Here is a 21,287-nt window from a genome sequence, read left to right on the forward strand (position 1 = left end):
AAGCCTCCAGCAAATATTTTTATAAATGGGATGCCCCTAAAATATATTTTGGTCAGCCAGAAAATGACAAATGTGCCTTGATATGAAGACTGTTGAGTTACAAAGTATTAAGTTATATGCTTAGTTTTCTGAACTTTATAAACTTTAAAGAAAGTATCTAATTAATACCATTAATTTCATTAAACAATAGCAGTTTCCAAAAAGACACTTCTATTATTCCAGTGTTTCTTTATTTGGTAATGCTCTCCTTGCTTGAATTTCATCAAGCAAGTTTAAAATAAAAACTCCAATTATAATTAAAACACATTCTGAGGGTTAATTTTCATTTTAGAAATAAGAGATCACGCGCTTTTAGATATAATTACTAATTAAATGGTCAAAGAGCATATGAAACAATGTTTATCAGCAATCAGATTCATTAAACTGGTAACTGTTTTCTTTATCTTAAAGAACATATCTTTCCCATCAAATGTAAACTTTATTTTGATATAACATCACAGAATGACATTGGAAATCTTTTCTAAAATTAAAAGTAAAGCTTTATCTTTTTATTGAAAGGAGAAGATTACTTTTTAGAGTTTGTTTATTGAAAATTTGAAGCAGAAAGTGAAATGAAAAATAAAGATTTTATACAATTTCATTGTTGCATACTTTGAGGACTAAAATATCTTTGTATAAAATCTTTCCTGCTCTATTTATACTCCAAAAATCATACTTTCATTCCAATTCTTTTCTAAAAGGAGTAGTAATTTCCTTTTAAATAGTTACAAAGAACTATAAAACCTATGCTCAATCACTTTAATATTAACATATATACAATGCCTTCATCAACTTTTTCATTTTAGCATCACAAAATGAGCCTTCTGATGTTCTATAAACTATATGTTTATATAATAGAAGTTTAGCTAAAATTCAATGTAAACAGTAGCAAATGACATTGGAAGGAAACTTAAGGAAAGGTCTTCTATAGGAAGAAAAATCCCCAAAGTCTCTTAAGCAGCAAGAGCACCTTCCCAGTTTAGTTTCAACATGTGCACCATCTTGCATTCGTCTTCATGTTTCCAGGGCCCTGAATATGAAAAAAACAAAACAAAACAAAAAAACTAACTTTCTATCACCTTCGTGTAAAAACAGGAAAAAATCCTTTTCATAAAATCACATAAATCGGTCAGATGATAATTTAGAGTGATAAAATATGTGAAGTTAAAAGTTAATTACATTCCTTTTTTCTGAGGGTCACATTAGTTCATAATAGAAGAAACGAAATTCATACATAGACATAAAGTAGCAGGCTGTGGGGTTAGTCTAAAGTAAGATTTTATCCTCTTATAGTTCCCATTTCCTTTGTATAATCTTCATCAGATTTCCTATTCTTAATCTCAGTATTTATTAACTAAGTATTGTAAAATTTTTTTATAAAAAGTAATACACACTTTGAAAATGTAAACAATGTATAAACAATAAAGAATAAGTTTATGCAGCTTTGGAAAACAGTTCAGCAGTTCCTCAAAAAGTTAAACATATGATCTTGCAATTCTAATCCTCCGCATAGTATACTGAAGAGAAATAAAAACATCTCTACACAAAAATTTGTACACGAAAGTACATATAGCAGCATTATTCACAATAGCTAACAAGTGGAAGCAACTCAAATGTCCATCAACTGATGAACAAATAAAGTGCGGTATATCCGTACAATGGAATAGTATCCAACCATAAAAAGGAATGACGTACTGACACATGCTACAACATAGATGAACCTTGAAAACATTATGCTAAGTGAAAGAAGGCAGACACAAAGGCCACATGTTGTATGATTCCATTTATATGAGATGTCCAGAACTGACAACTCAAGCGACAAACAGTAGGTTAGAGGTTGCCAGGGACCAGGCGGCAGAGGAGATATGGGGAGTTGGAGGAATTGGGAGTGACGGTCAATGTATACGGGCTTTATTTTTAGGGTGATGAAAATGTTCTGGATTTGTTAAATGGTGATGATTGTACAAACTTGTGAATATAATCAAAGCTGCTGAATTCTTCACTTTAAAAAAGTGAAGTTTATGGTATGTGAATATCTCAATAAAAATTAAGAGTAAGTTTTCTCCTACCCTAGACACCCAGTCTCATTCCTCAAAGACAAACACTGCTAACAATTTCTTTATATCCTTTCAGAAATTTTTAAGGCATATAACTAGCATAAAAATATGTGTGATTTATCCCTTTCCTTTTTTCAAACACACGAGGCAACATTTTACGCCCCCTGCCAGCTTTCACCGTCACCCCCTAGAGGTCATTCAGTATCAGCACATGCAGGTGTGCTTCGTTCATTTCAAAGACGCATTCCGTGGCATGGATGAATCAGTTCATTATTAGGCACCTGCCCTCTAATGGGGAGCATTTGGCTGGTTTCCAGCCCACAGCTATTTCAAACAACGCTGCAATGAACATCTCTTTTATATGTATGTATGTATGTACTTATTTATTTTTTATTGGAGTACAGTTGTTTTACAATGTTGTGTTAGTTTCTGAACATCTCTTTTAAACAGATCTTTACATTCATGAATGTATCTGTAAATCTAAGAAGTGAAATTGCAAAGTCAAAGAATGTGTGCATTTTTAATTCTGATTTTGTCAAACTATCCTCCAAAAAGGTTGCACAAATTTACACTTTCCCCAGCGGTAAGTGAAATGTCTTATCAGTGTTGTATACTATGTTTTTGATCCTTGCCAGTGTGATAGATGAAAAATAGTATCTTACATTTCTTTAATTTTAAGTGAAAGTGAGCACCTTTGTGTTTGTAAGTATCGTTCTGTGAACTACCTATTTATGTCCTTTGTGTTTTTCTATTGTTAGTCTCTAAAGATACTTTAAAATAGCAAAATAAGCTAATTTCTATTAAAAAAAAGGAATACTATGTATTTGGATTAAATAACTTCCAATAAATTTGCCTGTATCCATGTTCTCTTCTATTGAATCTGTAGGTCTCCTAGAGTTTAGTATTCAAATCTTCATTTGGATTAATTCTGGTAATTTATTAATGCCCATATGTACAATTAACAAAGATTAGCTAATTTATTAATTGATTTATGTGTGGGATTATGGGAAAGAGGAAAAATGTGTCAGAAAGGGTAAGACTAAAAACCATATATGGGGAAGTATAGAACAGCTGTGGATGGTACAACTTGTGCCAGGCAAGAGACAAAAAAGACAAATTTGGCTATTATATTTGCCCATAACTCTATAGGCTCCACCTGAATATTTTGCTTGGCCTTCTCACTATAAAATGTAGTATATATGGGTATGTTAAAATCTGTATATGCTGGTGGGAGCGGTGGAAAAAATCAGCAATAGTTGGTAACATAATATTCTGTGTGTTTTTTTGGTATGCTTGTAAGATCTCCCCCAAATAATTTGTTTTAAGTGCTCTCCATTATAAATGCCTACCAGTGTTCTGATGAGGAAGTCTTATCCTGCTGCTTGTTTGGAGCCTGCTGCAGGGGGCACAAGACTGTCCAGCTGCTGACGATGTCCTGTATTAATCAACCACTCATAAAACTTGTTTTCCACAAGTACCTGGAACTGCTTCCTTTGATCCCTAAAATTGCAAAAAGAATGTAGCAATACTAATTCATATTATTTTTACTCCAAGTGATTATAAAATACTTTAATGGGATAAATGTTAAATTATTTCTAGTTATCCATTTGTTCTCTCTGAATAACTGCTCTGTTCAGTTCTATACACTGAATCATCACCACCACCACCACCACCAAAAAAAAAAAAGATTGGTCAGATACAATTCCCTCTTTGTAAAAACTTATCAGTAATTATATATTTTGTTCTACTGTGGTTATTCACTCAACAGATATTTACTGAGGACCAAGTGATGCTGGGTAGTGTCCTGACTGATGAGGATAAATGTGTAAAGAGAAGAGAAATGGCCTCTGCCCGGGCAGGTTCGCACTGCATGATTCTAGAGGGCGCCATTCACATTGTGACCTATGTAGTCTGTGCTCCTTGTGGACTGAATATTCTAGTAGGGGAGATAGGTAATAAATAAAATAAATATGTATATGAACTTAAGTAGTTATAAGTGCCTTGGAGAAAAATAGAGCAGAGTAGGGAAATCAAGAGTATTTGGAATGCTAATGTAGAAAAAGGATGGACAGAAGCCTAAGATGACACGTAAGCAGAGATCTGAATGAAGTGATGGATTAAGCAAAATAAATATCTGGAGAACATTCCAGGCAGAGGAAACAAAAAGTGCAAAGGCTCTAAAGTGAGAGAATATTTAACATGTTCAGGATAAGCAAGAGAAGAAAAGCTCCTGACAGCCAGGGGCTAGCTTGGCACCATCAGCTAGGCCTAGGTGGAGCTGGGATCTGGCCTGCTGCTCTTCTGTGGAACGTAAATAATCCCATAGCACACCAACAGGAGACAAGGCCACTATGGGACAATGCTAGATCAAGGCAAAAATAAACTCATTCCATAATCATATGTCAGGTCCAGACAAAAAACAAAACCATTTTGTGGTCCAAACCACAAAAATGACCGAGTATCACCCTTTCCTGGCTAATGAGTGACCGCTGTTTCTTTACAATTATAGTTTTAGCCCCTTTATTCCTCTCCTCTGTAATATAAAAATTATTACAATACCAAATCATAGAATTACCCTCACTTCCAGAGTGCATCCAACCCACAACAAAACCTTGCTTCCTACACCCCTCCCCCAAATCACCTAACACAGCCAAAATCCAATTATCAGTTCTTTTAAACACGCTTTTATGGAGATGAAACTAGTTCTCTCCCTCCTTGTAATGAGTAATAAAATCCAACTTTATTCTACAGATACGTTCCTGGTGGTGTTTGGCTGGACGGCAATGACTAAGTAACACTGTAGTATGGTGGGAGGGAAGTGAATGAGGAAAAGAATGGCAGAAAATGAGGCAGAGAGGGTCTGGTAGGTACTGTGAACGTTTTATATTTTATTCCAAGTATGATGGGGACCCATTAGAGGGGACAGAGCAGGGAAATGACATCATCTAATCACTTTAAAAGGATCGTGTTGGCAGTTTCTTTTCAAATTATTCAATAATTCTTCTGTCTTCCCATGTTCCCAAAGTTAACTTGCATGCTTTTGCTGGTTTCTAGTGTTATCATGGATCTCATCACTTGAATATGCTATGATTCAGAGTCAATATTTATTAAATGCTTACCACATTCCAGATTCCACACTTGTGTATAAGCTTTTCATATGTGTAACAAAATTTAGCCATCTAAATACTAGCAGCATCCAAACAACAGAATTGCTTTAAAAGAACGTTCTTCCAATGATCCAATTTTATATCACATCGGTATAATGATTATATTATATATGACAATAGTTCACAGAAAACAGTAAAGACACTAAGAACCCAGGTTCTGGAACCAGGCTGACTAGGTGTGAATCCTGGCTCCTGTGTGACCTTGGATAAATTACTTAAATCTCTCGGTTCCTCAGTTTCCTCATCTGTGATAGGGAACTATTAGGAAGAATAAATGAGTTAATACATAGAAGGTGCTTAGAACAGTACTTGGCACACAGTAAGTGCTCAATACATATTACCTATTATTATGGTCATCAGCACTATTCTGCTACATTGAGAATGACTGATCTGTAGTATTAGTATCCTGGTGGCTCAATCCATGAGATACAAACCAGGTGGAATGTTTGTAACAGATAACAGCAGTATTACTACAGTGGATTCCCAGGTAAAGCATGAGTTGTGACTGTTATTGATGTTTATATTTTTGGCAGGTAGCAACTGTTTTAAAGAATCTAAATGCAACTATGTAATTATATATTATATACCTGCTTCCTTAATCCATATGCCACAAGAATGCATCCAGAAAATACCATGGCTGGATCAAGTCTTTTTTCAACAATTTCTCTTACAATGAAGCTAATTCTAACAGGGCAGGTCTCAGATATTGTGGGTAAACAATCTCACCCAGAAGATGTGTCTCACAAACTCATCACTAAGCAGGGCGCCTTACACTCACATTACTATACACGGTACAGCACACACCACTACAGTGTCTTACACACACATCGTTACTATAAGTTATCTTATTAAACTTTTATATCAATCTCATCAGGTAGAAAATATACTTTATATATGATATAGCTAAGAGCCAGACAGGTCAGATGACACATTCAATGTCACACAATAAGTGGCACGATCTGTACTAATTCCTGAGTCAGAGTACTTTCCACTACAATATAGACACAGCTATCCAAAGAACAACACTAATTTTAACATCTAATAAAACCAAGACATCTAATTAAAATAAGCATTTTTACTTAACACATCAAATCACAGTTCTGGATCATCAGAAATAGAAACATTTTTAGGATGGCTAATCTTCCAAGATAATGACAACCAGAAGAAACAACAACAAACAAAAAGACTGATACCAAGCAAATGGAATCCAATTATTAAAGTAATAGTTTTTCTAAGTCTCAAGGACCAAGACATTATCAGAATATAGGACATTTCATGTAAATATCCTCCAAAAGAACTTGATACCCTTTTCTCAAACTAGCTCCAGCTCCCAAATGGACAATGCTGTAGAAGAAGCACCCCTCCATCTTTCAGTACTATGTTTCCTCTCCTAATATCTCTAACAAATAGAATTTAATTAAATACCAAAATACTTGTATAGACAATAATTACTTATTCTGAACATCCACTACTTTTAAGTTGTACATGCTATTCTGTCCAGAAGAAAACTGATCAAATGTTTCTAAACTGGGCTCCAATTTTTGGAGTCATCTTTAATTTTCTTGTCTTTTTTACAAAATCTTGCACCAAGTCCAGCCTCCTGTCAAAGTATTTCTGGTCTCCACCCCCATCATCTCCACTCTAGTCCAGTTTCTTAGTCTAGAATATTGTAATATCACCCTGACTTCCCTCTTTCAGATCCAAGCAGAGGATCTTCATATGTGCCAATCACATTTTTTAATCTGCCATAGCATCTAATAAAGTGGTTTGCATATTGTAGGCATTCTATAAGTGTTCCCGAATAAATGAAATAGCTTTCATTCCATTGTTCAAAACCCTTTTATGGCTCCTATTACTTAATTCCACTTAAATCTAACCTTTATTGCCTGATATTCAAGATTCTACATAATCTGGCTCAATCTACCCATCCAAGTTTAAATATCATTATCCATATCCAGAATCTTGTTTCAGCAACTGATTTCCAGGATACCTGAAGTCTGCTTCTGCTTCCACATCTGCTCCTCTAGTGCTGTTAAAAGTATTCCGCCCAACCCTCACTTCTTCTCCAAACTCTGCTCATTTTTCAAGGTCCAACACAAATTCTATTTTCTCCATAAATCTCTGACCACTCACACTGATGTTTTCTGGATCTTTACATATGGTTTATATATAGCGTGTCCCTGGCTTCCAGAGTTCAGAGATCAAAACCCTTGAAATAAAATTTTGTGGTGGAATAATAAACTATAACCATCTACTATCACAAGCATGTTATTAAAAATAAAATATTTTAGTACCCCCAAAGTAAAAAGTAATTTCAGAATAAAAGACAGTATTCTAAATTGACTAAATTTAGCATTATTTTAAAACTGTATTTATTTTTCACATTTTACCATGGATTAGGAAAACTCTGACAAAAACTGGCATTAGTCCATGGACCAGCATGGACCAGGAGTCCACCCTTGCAAGTCTGCCTGTGGAGTGGTGGAGCCAGGAAACCTGTATTTTCAACAAGCTCTTTGCATGATCCTGATGCACAATGCAGTTTGAGAACCACTAGTATAGTGCAGAGAAGTAAATTAAAAACTAAAACCAATCCATTTATGATTGACCTTATATATGATCTTTCATTCATTTAAGTCTTATATCTGCCAGTTAAACTTAAGCTACTTAAAAGAAAGGAGTCTAATACTTGAGTATCCACTTGCTCCCATCCCCTAACCAAACTGTGCCTGGAATACTGACCTTAGTGAAAGATACACTATGTCTTTTTGATTTCTTTAGCACAATTATAAACATGTGCAGATTAATTTGCTTTCCCATGGAGTTTTTACATAAGACAAATTACTACTTTTAGAAAACACTCACTTTGTCAAACGAGCCTCCTTCACAGTTTTCTGCCAGGTCTGTATCTTTTTCTCTCTTTGGCCCAGTGCTTTCTGATATGCAGATGGAAGACCCCCAGGTATCTCTGTTGTGTCCCCTTCCATTTCAAAGGGAATAATAAACACATAGAATTCACATGGTGCTAAGAGTCGGAAGACACTTGTGCTGCTGTTCTCTCTGCACACAATCATGGGATTATCCCAATAGTTAGGCACTGTAGCAAGGCCAGTCCTGGCCATGTGGTCCTCCAGCATTGGGTAATGGGTATGAAAGGGGGCAAAAGTTACTCTCTGGTTCCCAGAGAGAATAAGTGGGCGTGTAGGCGTCAGAATGTGGAAGATGCAACCTGTTGTAGAAGAGATGGACAGACGATGGCAAACAGCAATGACTTTAACATTGTCACAGCTGTGGAGATGAAGAGCAGTCTGTACAGGGCCCAGGATGAAGGTGCTATTCCTGCACTTCTCAATTGTCACAGATCTGAAAAATGAGGTAAATTCCTCTGAATAAGAATACGATAAAAAATATCTGACTACAATATTATTCTCTGATGGCAAATAAAAGGACAAATCCTAGTCCAAAGAAAACGTCACAACATCAAAACACTATGAAGACTGCTTACCGTAAGGGAGACAGCAGATATACAAAAGTCTCGTTGCAACGATGAATCTTTACATGTGCCCCCACCAGAGTATCTGAGCTCTTGGCCAATGTCTGCTTGTAAACCTGGCTCATCACCACCAGGCGGTGCATCCTAGGGGCCACGTGAGTATTACAAGCAATCTTAGCTCTTTTGGTCGTCCCTTCAACTATTTAAGAAAAATATAAACAAATGAGATTGTTTCAAAGAAAAACAATCAACCATACGAGGTTACACACGTCTACATGTATACATGCCTAAAATTAGACCCATGTGAGGTTTAAAAAAATGTTAGATTTGGGTGTTGGGTATGCTATATTATTCTCTGTGCTTTTCTGTATATTTGCAATATTTCAAATTTTTTGTTTTAAAAAAAAGGTTAAACCTACAATCCATTCAACATTGCCTATAGATCTAAGATTTTTTCATGTCTACCCTTTAACTTAAGTAATGTGCCTAAGGCCACATGGCTAGTAAGTGGCAGAGCTGGCCCAACTCAAATAGTATCTTCTCCAACCAGCCTTAATTTATCATCCCAACTCTTAAATAATCTCTTTAAATTGCCATAATACTAATTCTGAACCCCTCCTAAGTTACTTACCACATCATTCCATGAATTGTGTTTGGGTTCACGTCTTTACTCCCAGGATCATTACTAACTGAGAGCACATCTTCCTGTCAAACGTGGTGCCTTAAACACAAACTCACCCTCAAGAAATCTGTGCAGGCTGACCTCCTAACACAGTCCCACCATTACATCATTGCCTTCTCAGACTGTACTTCCCAGAAAACCATCAGGATACCCTTGTAAAGAAAACTGGCCAAATGTGGAGAGGTCACATAGTATGCTATTCTTCTTTTAAAACAATTCTTATTTTTTCCTTTTATTAGAAAAGTAATGTATGGCTACTGTAGAAAAATTTTAAATACTAGTAGTAAAACAAGATAAAAATTATTTGTAATCCTACTATCTAACATGTTTTTGTATAATCCTAAAAGGTCAGATGTCCTTTTTCCTCCAGTGCCTACCTTAACAACATTTAAAAACTTACTTATATTCTTTTACCAACATCAAGAATTATGTAGTATCTCCTGTATATTTGTAGGAGCCTTACATATCTGAGAATCTGAGCTCACGCTAGAGCAATAGCTTGGTTGCATATAAAATACTTAGATCACTGTAGATGTTGCTCAACCATTTTCTGGTTTTCAGAATTATACACATTTGATACGAAACTGATTTTTTTTTTTTTTTACATTTGCACGGAAACTATTTTTTCTTTACCTTTGAAACTCAGAGCTTGTGGAAGTATATTCTAGTTTTTTCCCATTAATTTTGCTTGGCCTTAGTACAGGTACCTACTTCTCTTTAAACTTCTATCTGGGCCCCTCTTCTCTTAAAACTTATACCTGGGCCCGAAGAAGTCATACAGTACCTGAACCTATCCCTTTAGCCATCACTGGACTATCAGGAATAGATACATTTGCAACCAAAGCGTAGTTCTCTCTACTATGAATTTAAATTTCCAATTTAGAAATAGCTAGTCTGCTTGTGTCTGTGTAGCTAAAAAAGAACCTCATCTTTACACCAACTCTATGAGGTTGTAACTATGGAATGGCCAGTTTCTGGTAAGGTGCATAGAAAATAGGAAAGCTTCAAGCAAATGAGCATATGAGAGTGAGAGGGGAAAAAGAGTCAGAAAAGAGAAGAGCAGAGCAAAGAAAAGGACCGACCGAAGTTGGAGTTTCTACTAACTGCAACCAAAATAACCTGGACTAATAAATCAACTCTCTCAGACTGTGGCAGCCTTGAGAAAAAGTCATATACAAAAGAGATGTTCCTTTTTTCTGTTTTATAGTAGCAATATTTTTTAGGTCTTCCACAAAAGACATGTGATCATTAATACACCAGAAAACACTAGGTTCCTTAACTTGTCATTCAATTTAATATAGATTAAAATATTAATAAATACCTTGGTGAGCCCAAGCCAATTTCTTCCCAGACTTGAGGCAAGCAGATGTACCAAATGGATTCCCAGTTAAACAGGCTCTCAACCAGGCTTCCAGCTTGCAGAAAGAAAAGGCCTTAGAGGTCTTTGAGAAGCCACTTTCTGCATGCAGTGGTTGCCACAGTGCAAGTTCATAAAGTGGATATATCTTCCTGGCTCCACTCACTGTACCTTCAATAAGAAAGCTGAGTGCTACAACAGCTTCTCGAGAGACTAGACTACTATGGGTCGAATGGAATGATGCAGTGAGTTGTTCTGGATCTACAAGCAGTTCAAGGAGATCTGACAGATGATCACAGACAAAAGCTTGGTGACTGTAATCATTCCAGTTCTAAAAAATATCAAAAGAAAGCACTTTTAACAGAACAATGAGATTGAAACTCATTGTTTCAACAGAACAGTAAGACCTGAGACTTTTAAATTTTAATTATTTTGTATTTATACTTTGCCTCATCCTCCCAAACGCATTTAAAGTGGCTATATAAACCTTGTAAAGATTTTCTGTGCACGTAATAGGTATAAACAGATTATCTCTCTACCTTAGATAATTCAAAAGTAATACTAGTAGCTAACCCTCAGTGTGTGCCAAGCACTGTTATACAAAATTTAACATATTTAAAACTAGCAACAGTCTTAGGATAGATGCTATCACCATGCCCATTCTACAGATGAAGAAATGGAGATACAAAAAGGTTAAGAAACTTGCCCAAGGTCACACTGCTAGTATTAAATAGTCTAAAAGTTTCAGATCAAACATAAAAATAACCGCCTCAGACATTCATTTCATGAAGCATTAGGTTTCTTTTTAATTTACCTTCTCAAATTACAGAAGGAATTTCAAAATCTAATGAAACAAGGCAACTGATCTTACAGTAACCAGATTTAAGAGAAGTTATAACCTTGGGGGCTTCCCTGGTGGCACAGTGGTTAAGAATCCGCCTGCCAATGCAGGGGACACGGGTTCGAGCCCTGGTCCGGGAAGATCCCACATGCCGTGAAGCAACTAAGCCCGTGCACCACAACTACTGAGCCTGCGCTCTAGAGCCCGTGAGCCACAACTACTGAGCCTGCGTGCTGCAACTACTGAAGTCCACGTGCCTAGAGCCTGTGCTCCGCAACAAGAGAAGCCACCACAATGAGAAGACCGCGCACTGCAACTAAGAGTAGCCCCTGCTCGCCGCAACTAGAGAAAGCCCGCACGCAGTGACAAGACCCAACGCAGCCAAAAATAAATATAAATAAAATAAATAAATTTTTAAAAAAAGAGAAGTTATAACCTTGGGAATAAGCTTTGAGTTGGCAGACGTACCAATAACTTGGCTTATTCATTTGACAGATATGTGATATGAGCAGTGTTAAGTGATGAATTATGCAAACTAAATAAGACATAGTTCCTGTCCTCAAGGAATTCAGCAACTATGTAGTGAAATGACAATATAAACAAATAACTATAACACAATGGGATGAAACCTATAGCAGAGATCTGTAAGATGTTCTATGAGCATGAGAAGAACAAAGAACTCCATTTGGGGAAAACAAATCTTAGTGGAGCGCTGTTTGAATAGATTCTTGATTGACACCGGTAGTTATGCAAACAGATCAGGGAAAAAAGCATTCTAGGCCTAGGGAACTGGCAACCAAAGGCCCATAGGAGTAAAATCACCTGCTGTGTTCAGAGAAATGGAAGTTCTGGGTGGGGTGTAGGTGGGTGTAGGGAGCATGCTGGCAAGTGGCAGGTAGAGGTAAAATGGTAGGCAGGGACCATTCACGAAAGGCTCTGTATGAAATACTAAGATATCTGGACTTTATTTTGTGTGCCAGAGACAAAATAAACTATTTCGTAAATAGCTATACCATTTTTCTCTTTACTAAACTCTCATCTGGACGCCAAAGAGCATTTCAAAGAAGAGCTGTCCACAGCCTCACCTGCTCTTCCTCCCTCTTGCTGCATCTCCCTCCCCCACGGTAAGCAGGCCTAAGAAGGCTCCAAACAGTACAAGATGAAAACAACAGTGACAATGAGAATTCACTGATGGAGTTCTGACAGGAGATGGATACAACGGATCTGTATTTTAGAAAGTCCAGTGTAGTAGGTGGGCTATAGATTAAAAGCAGGGTGACCAAGTAGGATCTAATTATAGAAATCAAAGCAAAAAAAAAAAAGAAAAATGACATTAGGGCCTACATAGCGGAAGAAGAAGGATAATTTTTTTTTGGCTGCACCTCGAGGCCTGCAGGATCTTAGTTCCCTGGCCAGGGATCGAACCCAGGCCCCCGGCAGTGAGAGCACCGAGTCCCAACCACTGGACTGCCAGGGAATTCCCAAAAAAAGGACAAAATTTTAAAGAGTTATTTTGAAGGCAGAATCAGTAAGACTTGACAACTAACTAGGTATGGGTGGTGATAGAGAGAGCATGGGTGGCTGGTGGTAACTTTCACTGGAACGGGGAATACAAGATAATTCAAGTGAAGGGAGATTCTACTGTAGGGACATACAGTCATCTCCCAAACTGAAGTACAGGGAGACCTCATCAGAACTGGAACTGGAAAGCCATCTTGAACCTGGTTCTCTCTCAGGTCTCTCTGCATGTTTGTTCCATTCTCTTCTTTTTCTCAGAGTTGCTAATCCCTCATAACTCCAGGTCACTCACAGATGTGGTAGCTATTCTGGTCCCAATGCCACATGAGCTACCAGCAAATACCTATCACCAACTGGGTAATTTCTTCAATCCCTGGGGTACTGATTGGGCCAGATCATCATTTCAAATCAGACCAATTTCAAATACATACCTAGGAATGGGTTATGCTAGTCAAGTGTCCATCCCTGGTCCAATCAGTTGCTGGGAGAGGTCATGCAATAGCACAAACTAAAGTCACCATATACTGGTGCTTACGATACAACAAGTCTCGTGCTATATATTACTGAATTCTCACAGCCATTCAGAAATAGGCATTATCATCTCCATTTAGAGAAAAGAAGCCAAGCTAGAGAAGTTAACTGAGTTGCCTACAATCATGCGAAATCAAATTCATTAACATTTGCAAAAATGGGAATGCTAGTAAGAGTAGAGTGAATGATTTGCCTGAAAATTATCTAAGTGATTTTTGTGTCGTTGAAGGAACTGAAATCAGTTCTCTATCTTGATTAAGACTGCACATATTGATTTTGTTTTATAATTAGGAAAAGAAAGAAAAAACAAAACAAATCAAGCCAACAAATCTCTGGCTTATATAAGTAATTCAAAGTAATTTTTAATGAAGGCAAACTGTCTCCCTCACAAATTGTCCCTTTCAGAGAAAGAGATCATAATTTAAATAGTACCTTATTATGACAACTGGATTTTTCAGTCAGGTCAGGAGACTGAGATCTGTGTCTGGGACTAGGCCACTCTTCTCCAATCAAAGATGTCCTCAGGGAGACCTTGTTTAACTGTTGTATATATAAGAAGAGCAGAAACTGTAGGGTGTCCACTGAAAGCTGTCCAAGAAGAAAATAAATGATGAACACATGTCTTAAAACAACATCAACCACTATTAGATATAGTAACTAAGTAGACATAGTAAAAGAAATTCACAACAGTGTGCTGATCCTAAGAAGACAAATGTGGAAATGTTGCTAGCATTGGATATGTATGTCTCTGATACCCAGATGTAGGAGTTTCTAAAACTAATTAAACTGGAGTCACTTACTTTCTCAGAAAGCTATGTAGCATCTATGGCCATAGTCATTCTCTCCCAAAACTGATGAAGTGGAAAGGATGAAGTACATACTTTTTTAAAGTATATTATTTCAGAAGTTTAAAATTACAGTTAAAAAAAAACAACTTAGTAATCTGAATGAACAAATAGATGAAAGAAAGGAAGAAGGAAATTTAATCAAGACACAGAGGTTAGTTTAACCTGATCACAAACTTATCAAGAAAGTTCAGGGTATCAGTGCAACACCTGAAATTGTACGTAATTTTTTGGTGTATATGCATTTTGTGGGGGAGTAGGCCTCAGGTTCTCATCAAATTCTTAAAAGGGTGTTTGACTTAAAAGAAAACTACTACTGGTCTGACAGATGTTAAGTTATTTCTTGTTTGAAGAAGGGTGTGGTTTGAAGCTCAGGATTTGAAGCTCATGATTATCCTCATATACCCATTCCCATACACATACAAGAGAGGCAAAAAAGTGAAGTAATACATCTGGGACTACAGCTATATTCACCCTGACTCCCAACATGGCTAAAAATCAGTATGCCTAGGGAACTTAAAAATATGGACTCTCAGGATCACCTAAACCTACCAATTCAATCAGCTGTCAGTGTGGAACCTCATGAATCTATATATTTAAAAAAATTTTTACTTTCTTAATTAAACTTTTTGAGGTAACTGCAGTTTCACATGCAGCTGCAACAACAGAGAGATCCCATGTACTTTTTATCCAGTTTCCCATCTTGTAAAACTATCATACAACAGCACAGCCAGGGTATTGACACGGATACAGTCAGGGTACAGAACACTTCCATCCACGCAAGGTTCCTTCGTGTTGCCCTTTTATAGTCTTTTACTCATGTGGCAATCCAACACAGGGCATCTGGTTGGACGAGTCTCTAGGCTGCTGTCATCTAAGCAATGACTCAGGGATCCAGGCATCTTCTGTCTTTTGGAGCCACTGTTATACTAGTGGCTCCACTTCCCACCCTACCTCACCCCTTCTTTAGCCCCTAACCACTGATCTGTTCTCTATCTCCATAATTTTGTCATTTCAAGAATGTTACATAAATGGGATCATATAGTATGTCACCTCTTGGGATTGACTTTTTTCACTCAACGTAATTCCCTGATTTTATACATACTTCTATTTAACAATTATTTGTTATATTATCATTATTCCTTCATATACCTGCCTCTCCATGAGACTGTAAGATCTTTCTCTTTTTCATTTTTATATTCCTAGTAACTAGCATAGAAACTAGTACATAGTAAGCACTCAAAAAAATTGGAGCTTCTTGAAGGTTTTATTCATCTCTGTATATACAGCACCCACTACTATACCTAGCACATAGTAGGCACTCAATAAATGTTTAATTAATGAAAACTATAATGCCCTTCTCCTCCTGGTTGCTTGCCAAACTTTTTTTCAATCTCCAAAACCTTGTTTAGATATTACACCATGTGGTAGAGACGGGCTAGATGCTAACGAAATGCCTTTCCTTCCTGAGCACACAATTAGATGGCATTTCCCAGCCTCCTTTGAAGTTGCATATGGCATAACTGGGTTAGTCAATGGAATGTGGGTGGGTTTACATATACCGCTTTTAAGCCTCCCGAAAACTATCCCAAAGAAATGGAAGTGAAGGACTCAGGCCCTAGTGGGAATGGCTGTGGCAAACTGTATTTTATTTGCAATTGTTCACTTCCTCATCCTCCAAGAGGCTTACACGGCCCTTCCCATGGCCAGGGGATTTCCCTGCCTCCTGTGAGGTAGTTTACCTCCCATCTTATTAATTTCAGGCATGGACATGTGACAAAGCTTTTGGCCAATGGAACAAAAGTAGTTGTAGTTTATGTCCCATCTGAGCAAAAGTTTTAAGAGGCATCAAGACTTTTCTCCTGTTCTGTTGCTCTTCCCTTCTATCCCAAGAATAGACATGACCTACACAGAAGCTGTTTCTTCAGCCTGAGTCTCCAAATGGGCAGACACATAGAGCCACAGCCTGGAAAAGAGCCATAGCTAAGGTGCAGCCTAAATGTAAAATAAGCAAGAAATAAACCTTAGTTACTGTAAGCCACTGAAATTTCATTTTTGTTTGCTTTTAACCTAGTATAACAGTGGCTCCAAAAGACAGAAGATGGCTAGATCCCTGAGTCATTGCTTAGATGACAGTAGCCTAGAGACTCATCCAACCAGATGCCCTATGTTGGACTGCTACATGAATAAGAAATAAACTGTTATTGCACCAAGCCACTAAAATGCTGGGATCACCTGTTACTGTAATAGCCTACCCTGATTAATATACTTTCTCTGTGAAGTCTTTCCTTATCACCAGAATTAATCATTCTCTTCTCTATTCTATTTCTGTACTTTATGCATACTTTTATTGTACATTCCATACTATTAAATAGCACTTTTTAAACTATAGTCGATTTACAATATTGTGTTAGCTTCAGGTGTACAGCAAAATGATTAGGTTATACATATATACATATGTAATATATCTATATTCTATTTTTTTGATTCTTTTCCATTATAGTGTATTACAAGATATTGAATATAGTTCCCTGTGCTATACAGCAGATCCTTGTTGTTTATCTATTTTATATATGGTAGTTTGCATCTGTTAACCCCATACTCCTAAATTATCACTCCCCCTCTTCCCCTTTGGTAACCACAAGTTTGTTTTCTATGTCTGTGAGTCTGTTTCGGTTTTGTAAATAAGTTCATTTGTACTATTTTTTAGATCCACATATAAGAGATATCATATAATATTTGTCTTTCTCTGTCTTACTTCACTTAGTATGATAATCTTTAGGTCCATCCATGTTGCTGCAAATGGCATTATTTCATTCTTTTTTATGGCTGAGTAATATTCCATTATATATATATATACATACATATATCACATATATATATATCAAAATATATCACATCTTCTTTATCCATTCATCTGTTAATGGACACTTAGGTTGCTTCCATGTCTTGGCTATTGTAAACACGCTGCTGTGAACATTGGGGTGCATGCATCTTTTCAAATTAGAGTTTTCTTTGGATATATGCCCAGGAGTAGGATTGCAGGATCATATGGTAGCTTTATTTTTAGTTTTTTAAGGAACCTCCATACTGTTTTCCATAGTGGCTGCATCAATTTACATTCCCGCCAGCAGTGTAGGAGGGTAACCTCTTCTCTACACCCTCTCCAGCATTTATTATTTGTAGACTTTTTGATGATAGCCATTCTGAACAGTGTGAGGTAATACCTCAATGTGGGTTTCTTTTTTACTGGAGCATAGTTGATTTACACTGTTGTGTTAGTTTCTGCTGTACAACACAGTGAATCAGTTATACATATACATATATCCACTCTTTTTTAGATTCTTTTCCCATATAGGTCATTACAGAGTACTGAGTAGAGTTCAGTGTGGTTTTGATTTGCACTTCTCTAATAATTAGCGATGTTGAGCATCTTTTCATGTGCCTGTATGTCTTCTTTGGAGAAATGTCTATTAATTAATTAATGTCTATTAAATAGCACTTTTTTACACACCAGCTTCCCCTACTAGTCTATGAGCTCCATGAGGTCAGAGCTGCTGTTCGAATCATCTTTGAATCTCAGCATATAGCAGATGCTCACTTAAAAAGAGTCAGGTGCTCGGACTGTAACATGTCAGCAGTTCATAAACACTCATGTACCTCAACAGTTTTAATGTCAATGAAAATATTTCCCTCTTCCAATTACAGGGCTTCTATAACATTACTGCTTTAAAAATAAGTGAATAAGGATTGCTAAGTAAGGACTAATTCACTAAATATTGCCAAACTGGAACTGCTAAAACTTAAATGGTGCTTTGGCATCACATGGTCATTAAAACCTTACTGCACACTGTACAGCTAGTACAAAAATTTTAAATAGTTTATTTCCCAAAGTAATTAAACACACATACATGTACACATAAATCCATACCTGATTTCTTTGCTTTTCGACTTCATCCTCAGACATGCAGTTGGACAGAATCTCAGACCATTCCAGGCGCTCCTTCGGTGTCTTCACTGCAAGACTATCAAATATTTCAAAGTAAAGCCATGCCAGATCCTTAGCCAACTGCAGCTTTCCACACGCAATGTGCCTCCATGTAGACCAGGACAGGCGTGGGTAACCTCCCTCTGTGGCCCGGGTTCGCACATAGGTGGATATCTTCCTGAGATAGTGAAGACTGAACTTGGATGGAGGGGGGACCTGCAAGGCGCCCACTATAAAGGGTTCTGCTTTCACCCAGAGGAGAACTCCGGACTGATCCATATTATCTCTAAGGACATCTGTGTGAAAAGGCTTCTTTGCATACCTAGGAAACAAAGTTTCTTCATAAACTGATTTGAAATAAAACTCATTTACACATTTTCTTGTAAGGTGACCCCTCCCTTAACTGTTTTTAAATGTACTATGTCAATTTAAAAAGTGGATCTAGTTCATCAAACAAAAGCAGAATAAATTTTTGGTCAGATCTCATTATAATCTATTTGAGCAAGAAAAATATTGTGATAAAACAAAACTATCTCACTTGAGTTGTTCGAAGTGGTTGTTCTAGGAAGAGTGTAAATGCATGAGGTATGAGATAGATGCCTGCTCAGGACAAAGAAAAGAAGAAATGGGAAAGAGCCATCCTATCACCATCAGAAATCTTGCTCTATCCTGAGGGGACACACTAGTCAAAATAAGGGAATAAAATTTCAAAGTCCAATCACTTACACATAGAGGATGACCGATTAAAGATCTGGACGTGTTAGCTGACCATATGAGCTCAATATGAAGCACTAGCACAGGGTGGCAGACAAGAATGCTCAGGTAAATGTAGGCTGCAAAAATAGATCAAGGAAAGTCAAAGCATCTTTAGTCTCTATAACAGTGAACCTGCTCTGGCATATTCTACTGTCCTTAGTTCAGATGCAATATTTTTAGATTTTCTTTGTTCATTGTTTGTTATAACAACAATACATGATTTTTATGAAATATTTGTTAAATATCTAAAAATATAAGGGGAGGAAATCATCCACAGTCCCACCACCAAAGGGAAACTAGTTAATATTTTACTGTACTTCCTTCCTGTCTTTTTTTCTACACAGGTTAGATATTAGTTTTTGAATTGTCATAGTTGTGATAATACTATATATTCTGTATTATTTTGTAATACAATTTTGTCTTATTTTAAAAGCTTAATAGCACTCTAAATAAATGTACCCCAGTTTATTCAACTGTTCTTTTTTCAGACATTTAGTAGGTTTAAGATTTTTCACAAAAACAAGATAGGCAAAATATTGATCATTGTTGAAGCTGGATGATGAATACATGGGGGTTCACTTACCTATTCTACTTTTGTGTGTGTTAAAATTTTCCACTAAAAAAAGTTTAAATGTTTTCACTTTTATAAATAATGCTATAATTACCACTTTCTGCATATTTTCTGCATTATGATTAATTCCCAGAGAAAATTTTCAGATGTGCATTTGTGAAATGAAGTAACTGAGATTTCTGAAGCTCCTGACATACATTACCATTGCTTTCCAAAATGATTATATCAAATTGTTTCATCAATTTGATTATATCAAAATGTTTTATTGCTATTATGTTTTGCATTTGACTTTAAGAAAATTGTGCTTCTTTTGGGAATTCTCTGTTCAAAAAGTAATTGACATCAATTGAGTGCTTACTATGTGCCAGGTAGTATTCTAAGTATTTCATGTTCTTCACCTTTCATCCGGACAACCACCTGGAGATACATATGATTATCCCCATTTCCAGATGAGAAAACTGAGGCTTAGAAAAGTTAAGGGATTTACCCAAAGTCACATACTTGAGTTGGCAGAGCCCTGGATTAGAATTCAAGTCTGTCTGACTTGAGAACTGTGTTACTTACAAATGTATTTTAGGAACCCAGTTTTGGGAGAATCTGGAAAATAGGAGTGAATCCAGAAGAGAATTACCAGAATGACTGGCCTTAAATGGAAGGCCACCTAAGGACCAGGTGTAGGATCATGGAAGCATAAACCCAAAAGAAGGGTGTGAGAGGGTAGATGGCAGCTGTTTTCCAAATTGGGAATGGCTTAGCGTCCCTCTGAGTAACACCAGACAATGCAAGTTCTATGAGGAAGATCTTAGTCCGCTCCAAAGTGAAAATAGGCTGCTCTGTGAGATACTGACCCCTGTCCCTGAAGTTAGCAATCAAAAGCCAGAACCTGGGGATGAACCCTCTATTCTAACCACGAAACTAGAGAGGGCTAAATTCGTAAACATAAACTGGGGCTCCTTCCCTCTTCAAAAGCTCCCCTGGGATGCGCTGGGATCCGGCTTATTCAGGCAGGGGGACCGGCGTGAGGCCCAAGGCGGTCCTACCGAGGCTTCGCCGCCACCTCGTCCGCTCTCTGGGGGTAGGACGCGGTCCAGGATGGGACTCTGGGTGGGCCGCCCGAGCGCGCCCCGATCGCACTTCGGGAACCGAGAAGCCCCAGCTGATAGAGTCCGTAGAGGACCCAAGACCTGGCGAGCGCGAAGGCGGCCTCCCCAGCCCGAGCCCGAAGCGTGACGGACTCCTCCCTCCTTCCCCGGCGCCGGCCCGCGCGCGGTTACCTGCGAAGATACGGGCCACCCGGCCGCACCTCCCAGCGCGCAGCCGCGCCTCGCCCGCCAGACCGGCCCGCGCCCGCCGCTCACCCACTGCGCAAGCGCAAGGCCTCGTACCACCGAGAGCTGGAGGACAACGTTGCTAGAGCGACCCAGTACTTCTTCCGCGGTTTG

At 37.6% G+C, this 21,287-nt stretch overlaps 1 protein-coding gene across 10 annotated transcripts; it reads right to left on the reverse strand.

Annotated features, from left to right (window-relative positions):
- Positions 1–931: 931 nt before the first annotated feature.
- On the reverse strand, positions 932–21,206 carry TBCCD1 (TBCC domain containing 1). 10 transcript variants are annotated; one of them, XM_057545441.1, is made up of 10 exons: positions 21,120–21,187; positions 20,333–20,442; positions 19,245–19,351; positions 18,462–18,840; positions 14,118–14,273; positions 10,760–11,126; positions 8,769–8,955; positions 8,129–8,626; positions 3,446–3,596; positions 932–1,069 (listed from the first exon to the last, which is right to left on the reverse strand). In XM_057545441.1, the coding sequence occupies exons 4-9, from the start codon at positions 18,795–18,797 to the stop codon at positions 3,467–3,469; spliced, it is 1,674 nt and encodes a 557-aa protein (XP_057401424.1). In that variant the 5' UTR covers positions 18,798–18,840; positions 19,245–19,351; positions 20,333–20,442; positions 21,120–21,187; the 3' UTR covers positions 932–1,069; positions 3,446–3,466. The 10 variants fall into 10 exon arrangements, with proteins under 10 accessions (XP_057401424.1, XP_057401426.1, XP_057401431.1 ...); XM_057545443.1 differs by lacking the exon at positions 21,120–21,187 and adding an exon at positions 20,886–21,102; XM_057545448.1 differs by lacking the exon at positions 20,333–20,442 and having other exon boundaries at positions 18,462–18,555; positions 21,120–21,206.
- Positions 21,207–21,287: the final 81 nt, after the last annotated feature.

Source organism: Balaenoptera acutorostrata, chromosome 4 (genome assembly GCF_949987535.1).
Source record: "Balaenoptera acutorostrata chromosome 4, mBalAcu1.1, whole genome shotgun sequence".
Taxonomy (NCBI): domain Eukaryota; kingdom Metazoa; phylum Chordata; class Mammalia; order Artiodactyla; family Balaenopteridae; genus Balaenoptera; species Balaenoptera acutorostrata.